The sequence below is a fragment of the Petromyzon marinus genome, chromosome 7 (assembly GCF_048934315.1).
Source record: "Petromyzon marinus isolate PM22_M1 ecotype Great Lakes invasive population chromosome 7, UKy_Petmar_22M1.pri1.0, whole genome shotgun sequence".
Classification (NCBI taxonomy): Eukaryota; Metazoa; Chordata; class Hyperoartia; order Petromyzontiformes; family Petromyzontidae; genus Petromyzon; species Petromyzon marinus.
In genome coordinates, this window is record NC_133673.1 from 2,762,354 (window position 1) to 2,770,958 (window position 8,605).

Genomic DNA, 8,605 nt, shown 5'->3' on the forward strand with positions numbered 1-8,605 from the left:
GTGTGCGTGAGTGTGTGTGCGTGTGTGTGCCAGTGTGTGTGCGTGCGAGTGTGTGTGTGTGAGTGTGTGAGTGTGTACGTGTGTGTGTACGTGTGTGCGAGTGTGTACGTGTGTGCGAGAGTGTGTGTGAGTGTGTACGTGTGTGTGAGTGTGTATGTGTGCTGTGTGTGTGTGCTGCGTGTGTGTGCTGTGTGTGCGTGCGAGTGTGTGTGCGTGTGAGTGTGTGTGTGTGCGTGTCCCCGCGTGCGTTGCTCGCTCACCTCAGAGAGCCACACATACATGGGCGCCGCGTCCTTCTCCTCCTGCTCCTCCTGCTGCTGCTCCTCCTCTTGCGCGCCTGCCAGCGCCTGTGGTGTGCAGCGAGCCAACTTTGCGCGGCATCACCGCCCCCGCGGGGCTAACGCAGCAGCAGCAAGAGCAGCGGCAGCAGCAGCAGTAGGGGCCACAGCAGCAGCAGTAGGGGCCACAGCAGCAGCAGTAGGGGCCACAGCAGCAGCAGTAGGGGCCACAGCAGCAGCAGTAGGGGCTACAGCAGCAGCAGTAGGGGCCACAGCAGCAGCAGCAGCAGTAGGGGCCACAGCAGCAGCAGTAGGGGCCACAGCAGCAGTAGGGGCTACAGCAGCAGCAGTAGGGGCCACAGCAGCAGGGGCTACAGCAGCAGCAGTAGGGGCCACAGCAGCAGCAGCAGTAGGGGCCACAGCAGCAGCAGTAGGGGCCACAGCAGCAGCAGTAGGGGCCACAGCAGCAGTAGGGGCTACAGCAGCAGCAGTAGGGGCCACAGCAGCAGGGGCTACAGCAGCAGCAGTAGGGGCCACAGCAGCAGCAGTAGGGGCCACAGCAGCAGTAGGGGCTACAGCAGCAGCAGTAGGGGCCACAGCAGCAGGGGCTACAGCAGCAGCAGTAGGGGCCACAGCAGCAGCAGTAGGGGCCACAGCAGCAGTAGGGGCCACAGCAGCAGTAGGGGCCACAGCAGCAGTAGCGGCGCGCATCCTCGCCGCGCGCTCCCGAGCGCCACTTCTCCTCGCCATCAGATCGCCGCCCCCCCCCCACCCGCTCCAGAGACAAAGCTGCGCCTGCGCATGCGGGGGGGGGGGGGGATAACTCCCAAACCCCGTCGCGTTGCGGCGAGGTGGGGGGGGGGTGCTGTGGAGAGCGACGGGTTGAGGGTGGATCGCAGTTCGTGGTGGTGATGGGGGGGGGGGGTACCGGTGGATGTCGGGGCAAGCGCTAAAGCAATCTTTACACACACGCACAGACACACACACACAGACGTAGCGCTCACGACGTCGATGTCCCGCAGGTAAACACGATCATTGCACCTGCCGAGTTTGGGTGGTGCACTGGCAGACAAGCTTCGCTTGTTGCTTCTTCTTCTTCTTCGTGTTGTTGTTGTACCAGCTTAGACAAGTAGCATACGCCACCGCATTGTTGTTATTACTGTGCACGCAGATGCCAAGCACCGGAGGGGCGCCAGTGGAATAAGAAGCGAGGGGGGCCTCAATTAGTGCGGATACCCTTGCGTGTCCGCGCACTACACGTGGCGGACACGTGGTTGTTGCTTGATTGTTGCCTGGTATACGACCGCACCATTCCCACCACACACGGATGCAACGTCTCACCATTGCATGCTGCTGTCACCCCCCCCCCCCCCCCCCCCCGTTGCCCCGTTATATACAAGCGGGATGCCCGACACGTTGGCTACGCATTTGCTGAACTAAATGTGTGAGCAATTATACCAACCACACCCCCTCTACCCCCACCACCACTCCTCTGCCCAAATGTGCGCGCAATAAAGCCTTGACGGGGAGCCCGCGCGGCTCGGACAACGCGGCGGGGTCATCCATCTCGGAGCGCCGTAAATACAATCATGGGCCATCTCTCCGCCGGCCCCCCCCCCCCACGCAAGGGGAGAGCAGTGGCGTGCCGTCTGGCCGCGCTGAATATTGATGCGAGAGCAGTTGACGAATGATTTGGGAGTGCAATCCGTCTTTACGGTGCGCCGCGCCATCCTCCTGTCGACCCGCCTGCCAGTCCTGGCCCTGGGCTACTGCAGGTTCTCAGATCCCTCCACTCCCTACCCACCTGCCAGTCCTGACCCTGGGCTACTGCAGGTTCCCAGATCCCTCCACTCCCTACCCACCTGCCAGTCATAGCCCTGGGCTGCTGCAGGGGCCAAGATCCCTCCACTCCCTACCCACCTGCCAGTCCTGGCCCTGGAATACTGCAGGATCCCAGATCCCTCCACTCCCTACCCACCTGCCAGTCCTGACCCTGGGTTACTGCAGGGCCCAGATCCCTCCACTCCCTACCCACCTGCCAGTCCTGGCACTGGGCTGCTGCAGGAGCCCAGATCCCTCCACTCCCTACCCACCTGCCAGTCCTGGCCCTGGGCTACTGCAGGTTCCCAGATCCCTCCACTCCCTACCCACCTGCCAGTCATAGCCCTGGGCTGCTGCAGGGGCCAAGATCCCTCCACTCCCTACCCACCTGCCAGTCCTGGCCCTGGAATACTGCAGGATCCCAGATCCCTCCACTCCCTACCCACCTGCCAGTCCTGACCCTGGGTTACTGCAGGGCCCAGATCCCTCCACTCCCTACCCACCTGCCAGTCCTGGCACTGGGCTACTGCAGGGCCAAGATCCCTCCACTCCCTACCCACCTGCCAGTCCTGGCACTGGGCTACTGCAGGTTCTCAGATCCCTCCACTCCCTACCCACCTGCCAGTCCTGGCTCTGGGCTACTGCAGGTTCCCAGATCCCTCCACTCCCTACCCACCTGCCAGTCCTGACCCTGGGCTACTGCAGGTTCCCAGATCCCTCCACTCCCTACACACCTGCCAGTCCTGGCCCTGGGCTACTGTAGGGCCAAGATCCCTCCACTCCCTCCCCGCCTGCCAGTCCTGGCCCTGGGCTGCTGCAGGGCCAAGATCCCTCCACTCCCTCCCCACCTGCCAGTGCTGGTCCTGGGCTACTGCAGGGCCAAGATCCCTCCACTCCCTACCCACCTGCCAGTCCTGGCTTTGGGCTACTGCAGGTTCCTAGATCCCTCCACTCCCTCCCAGCCTGACAGTCCTGACCCTGGGCTACTGCAGGTTCCCAGATCCCTCCACTCCCTACCCACCTGCCAGTCCTGGCCCTGGGCTACTGCAGGGCCAAGATCCCTCCACTCCCTACCCACCTGCCAGTCCTGGCACTGGGCTACTGCAGGTTCTCAGCTCCCTCCACTCCCTACCCACCTGCCAGTCCTGGCTCTGGGCTACTGCAGGTTCCCAGATCCCTCCACTCCCTACCCACCTGCCAGTCCTGATCCTGGGCTACTGCAGGATCCCAGATCCCTCCACTCCCTACCCACCTGCCAGTCCTGACCCTGGGTTACTGCAGGGCCCAGATCCCTCCACTCCCTACCCACCTGCCAGTCCTGGCACTGGGCTACTGCAGGGCCAAGATCCCTCCACTCCCTACCCACCTGCCAGTCCTGGCACTGGGCTACTGCAGGTTCTCAGATCCCTCCACTCCCTACCCACCTGCCAGTCCTGGCTCTGGGCTACTGCAGGTTCCCAGATCCCTCCACTCCCTACCCACCTGCCAGTCCTGACCCTGGGCTACTGCAGGTTCCCAGATCCCTCCACTCCTTACCCACCTGCCAGTCCTGGCCCTGGGCTACTGTAGGGCCAAGATCCCTCCACTCCCTCCCCGCCTGCCAGTCCTGGCCCTGGGCTACTGCAGGGCCAAGGTCCCTCCACTCCTTACCCACCTGCCAGTCCTGGCTCTGGGCTACTGCAGGTTCCTAGATCCCTCCACTCCCTCCCCACCTGCCAGTCCTGGCCCTGGGCTACTGCAGGTGCCCAGATCCCTCCACTCCCTACCCCTCTGCCAGTCCTGGCTCTGGGCTACTGCAGGTTCCCAGATCCCTCCACACTCTACCCACCTGCCAGTCCTGGCACTGGGCTACTGCAGGTTCTCAGATCCCTCCACTCCTTACCCACTTGCCAGTCCTGGCACTGGGCTGCTGCGCCGCGCCTCGCGCGCCCAGCCACGAGGGGGCGCCCAGAACTGCCGTGCCCACGGCCCGATGGAACGCTGCTGCTGCTGATGATGTGCCATGAATATAAATCTGAGAAAACATCAATTAATTTGTCTTTTCCATTCTCCAACACGTCATCAAAGCACGTCCTCGAAGCATTTACACTGTGTCAAATAAAACTGATCTGAAATGAAAAAATATATTTTTAATTAACAAGGCTGGGGGTTGGGGTGTTACATGATTCCATTATTCGAGAGGCGACATGCGTTGGCTCGTGTAATAGCCCATAGCCTTTTTGCGGCACTGTGTTGAAAAAGTGCTTCCATTTAGGCTGGTGGATGAGCAACGAGTAACAGTGCTCACCTGATTGTTAGGACAGGGTATTCTTTAATCCAGGCTAATTTGCACAGCTCCTGCCATATAAATAGGGCTGTCAGAAGCCTGAGAAAGACGACAAGCTGTAACTGTTGTATTTATGCTGTTGTTGTTGCTGTTGATGATTTTGTTGCTCTTGGGAGTCTGAGTCATAACTAGAAAGTTGAAAATGAACCCTATTTTGGAGTTGAGCTAAGAGTGCCATGACGACTTTTCTACAGGAGATGTGTTGTGCAATAGCCCTTCTTTGCTATGAATGAGGGTCATTTCCCGCACACTCGCTTATTCTTTTTCATTTTGCGGCGGCCTTATTGATAAATGTGAGTTTTAGTAATTTATGTTGCTCGTGCACCACTGCCAATGCAGAATCGCCATTATTTTATTTCTCTGTAATAAATCCCGACAACTCGTTGTTTTTTTTTAGTCTACCAATAGTCCGGTTGTTGGCATTTACACAGAGTCTATCACTCATTCTGAGAAATCTTTGAAAGTTAGTCAAGAGAAAGAGCCAATGAAATGTGCACCATCTGGCATTGCAAATACTGAGAAGACCTTCCTGGGCGATTTCCAGCTCTATCTCGCATTGTGCTGCACAATTACTCAAGGCAATTTAACATCATCATCGTCATCAGCCATGACAAATCCACTTTTGAATGAAGGCTTCCAGAAGCCACCGCCATTCCCCGTGATCCTGCGATATGTAGCAGAACTCCAATGATCCTGTAATCTGCAGTACACTGTGGATGGTGAGCTCTTATAACGTATGCTATTTCTTTCTGTGGCGACACGGTGTGTTCTCACAGATTATGGAAGGAAAGAGCTGGGTAATTCTATTCACGAAAAAAAATGTGTGGATTACATGAGAAGCGTAGCACACGATTCATGGCTAAATTAATACATGATTAAAAAATAACGCCTTGATATCTAAGTAAAAAAATATATTCTATGCCATTTAGCAAATGAAGTGATAACGGCTAGACTGTGCTGATGCAAAACAAAGAAATGTAAAGCTAAATAAATAAATCTTCCCGAAGCATTTCCCTGCAGTTCTGCTCTTGCAGCTGCGCGTTAGCCAACTTCTATGGATCGCGGTTTTACGGTCCTTAAAGTGTTTTGGTCTGGCGCAGAGTGACGCAGAGTAGGGGAAAACCCGCAAAATAATAATAGTTCTGCTGTAAAAGTCCATTGAGCAGCATCCGCTCAAACCTGTCATCAGTATGAGGATTGGGTCTTTTAGAACCTCTTTTCAACCCCTCTTGAAGCACAGCCACTCCTCAGCGTAGGTCACCCGAATCGACAAACCACCGACTTTTACCAATCAAACTTTAAAATAAAAAAACAAAACACAATCAAACAACCAACACACTCGCATGTCCCCCAAAAAAGTTACCTAACCGCAAGATGAGATCTTGACTCGAGAATCTCATCGGGGCCTCGTGCCGCAGTGGCTTACAGCCTCAGACTCCTGAGATAGACTCAGGAGCGACATGTAGCTGCGGTGCCACGACTACGGAGCAACTCCGCAAGCGCCGCGACTTCCCCCCACCCCTGCACTAAACACACACCCGCACGCTGCGCACCGACATAGTGTCCTGGCAGGGGGTTGCCTGGCACATCGGGTTTTAATCCAAAGGGCCCCTAGGGGGAGAGTCCCACGGTTTGCCGGTGCCAGGAGATTGGCCGACCCCCACAGGACAGGTTACATTGCGGTGCCCCTAAATTGGCTTAAAATTGTATGGGCACAAAAAGAAAAGGTTCCCTGGGCCAACCACAATGAGTTACACACAACATTGGGGGGAGGACGGAGGGTGGAATATTAGGCACCCTGAGCAAGGCACCCTGAGCACGGAACAATGGGTAAGCAGCGAAAAAAGAGTGTAAAGAAAACGAAGGCTCGAACTACTGGGCACGGGAGAACAATGGGTGGGAAGCATAGAGAGCGGACCCGAAGACTCGAAATAAAGAGCAAGACTGAAAGCTATGACGACTGGGCACGGGAGGACAATAGGTGGGCGGAGCGGCAGTGAGAGTATAAAGGTGGGAGCCCCAGGGCGATTGGGTCAGTTGTCTACAACCTCCGGGCCATCACGACCCACTCCCTGCCTGCCGTCCTGCCTCTTCAAGCTGCTCACAGCATCTGTGTGATGCCAGCGAGTGCTGCTGCGAGAAAGTGATTGGGCAAGTCGTCTCTCGTCCTTCTCCCTTCGCCTCTCTCAGTGTCCGTGAGATGCCGCGAGTCCAGTTTCAAGGTACGTGTTAGGACGTTTGAGTAGCTGGGTTCATAGGCAGAGTTACGCTCGGCTCTCCTCGCGAAATATTTCTCCTAAGGGTAATGCGTATTGGCGCCACTAATAAACTATCGTACAGAATATCCGTGTAGTGTGATTTCTGTGTGTAGGCAGAACCATGGCGTAGCGTCTGTGATCTGTGTGTGGTGCGTCTGCGTGGAGAGACGGTGTGCCCAGCGTGAGTGCAAACGCAGGGCTTCAGCGTGGGGGTGGTGTGAGTGATTTGAGCATGCGCGTGAGGTGCGTGTACTGTAGCATATACGGCTGCCGTCGTTTGCGCGTGCTTGCGTTCGCGTGCGTGTTTACACAATGCGCTTTACGCAGTGCGTTTACACGGTAAAAAGTAGCGTTAATGGTGAGGTGTACCCCATTGTCCCATCTCTGCCGTTCACTTTCCACTAGCATTAGCCTCTGTTTGCATAGCGGATTAAGGCTTATCCACGGAGGGGGGGGGGGTGTGCATATTCCTACCGCTGCCGTTTCGGTTGATTAGCGCTCGGCGGGTGCGGGATAACCTCGGCGGTGGTAAGCCAGCCGTTCAGATATGTCCCTCAGAGAGGGCGCTAGCGCAAGGGGGGCGATCACCCGGGGGCCCAGCGAGAGGCGGCCGAAGAGGAGGAGGGGGGAGCGGAGGGGGTGGATGTCACGCCCCGCCCGCTCACGGGGAGCGGGGAAGCGGACGTCGGCCCCCACACAGCCTCAGATTCCTGAGATAAACTCAGAAGTGACTTGCAACCTCAGACCCCTGAGATAGACCCAGGAGCAACTTGCAGCCTCAGACCCCTGAGATAGACTCAGAAGTGACTTTCAGCCTCAGACCCCTGAGATAGACCCAGGAGCAACTTGCAACCTCAGACCCCTGAGATAGACCCAGGAGCGACTTACAGCCTCAGACTCCTGAGATAGACCCAGGAGCGACTTGCAGCCTCAGACCCCTGAGATAGACCCAGGAGCGACTTACAGCCTCAGACTCCTGAGATAGACCCAGGAGCGACTTGTAGCCTCAGACCCCTGAGATAGACCCAGGAGCGACTTGCAGCCTCAGACCCCTGGGCTCTGATGCAGTAAAAACACAAGCCTGTCACTCGTTTGCAGCAGGGTGAATGCCTGAGAGACTCTGTATTCGGCGGTACTGTAGACGTCGAACACCCACGGATTTCAAGATTGCAGAAATGTGGAGGCCAGAAAGGTTAATCAACGGCGAACTCTCCCCTCCTTGAAAGCGCACGGCGGAGGCAGGGCACGACCACCAACACCCAGACACCACGATGGCCTAAATACCACTACCTGAAAACTTTTGTGTTTATAATACACTTCTTGTCTCAACGACTCTTGCCTGACTAAACCTGTTTATACACCTCCTACCTGAAAACTCGGCTCTAGAACTCTATCTCTCTCTCTGCCTCAAGGACTCTGTAATAACGTGTGAATAACGTTTTTCCTTTGACTCTACCTCTGCCTAAACACTGAAATATAAAATACAATCACACCCAATGAGCCCAGTACTTTACCTTTAAAAATGAACATTGGCGGCTATCACCTTACGAAGTCACACCGATTTAAATTTAAAAAAACACAGTAACCAGATCACCACTTCACCTGGAGCCTGCCCTGAACTATCTGATAACCTTTGAACACTTATTTAAGACTTTTGGCCTGATTCATGGCTCACGTGTGCACACCTGTCACTTTCTCGGGGCTCCTACCTCTCCTATCACTCTTCCAGAACAAAAATAACTGTTTCACATGAGAAATGTAAAATATTGCCTAATATAAATCCGTCAAATAATAAATCATCTCCAGTGTAAGTCGGCTCAGGAAGATGTATTATTTTACGGATTTATATTAGGCAATATTTTACATTTCTCATGTGAAACAGTTATTTTTGTTCTGGAAGAGTGACATGCAATATCCGGGAG

The 8,605-nt window shown here is 55.6% G+C and overlaps 1 protein-coding gene across 2 annotated transcripts in view; it reads right to left on the reverse strand.

The window, feature by feature from the left end:
- LOC116939852 (adhesion G protein-coupled receptor B1-like) overlaps positions 1–776 on the reverse strand; it is a 218,573-nt gene extending 217,797 nt beyond the window's left edge. For both annotated transcript variants that reach the window (XM_032948762.2, XM_076065261.1), the window contains exon 1: positions 261–776. In XM_032948762.2, coding sequence (XP_032804653.2) covers positions 261–281 — 21 coding nt within the window. In that variant the 5' untranslated portion in view covers positions 282–776. The remainder of the gene's footprint in view (positions 1–260) is intronic.
- Between the last annotated feature and the right edge of the window lie 7,829 nt (positions 777–8,605).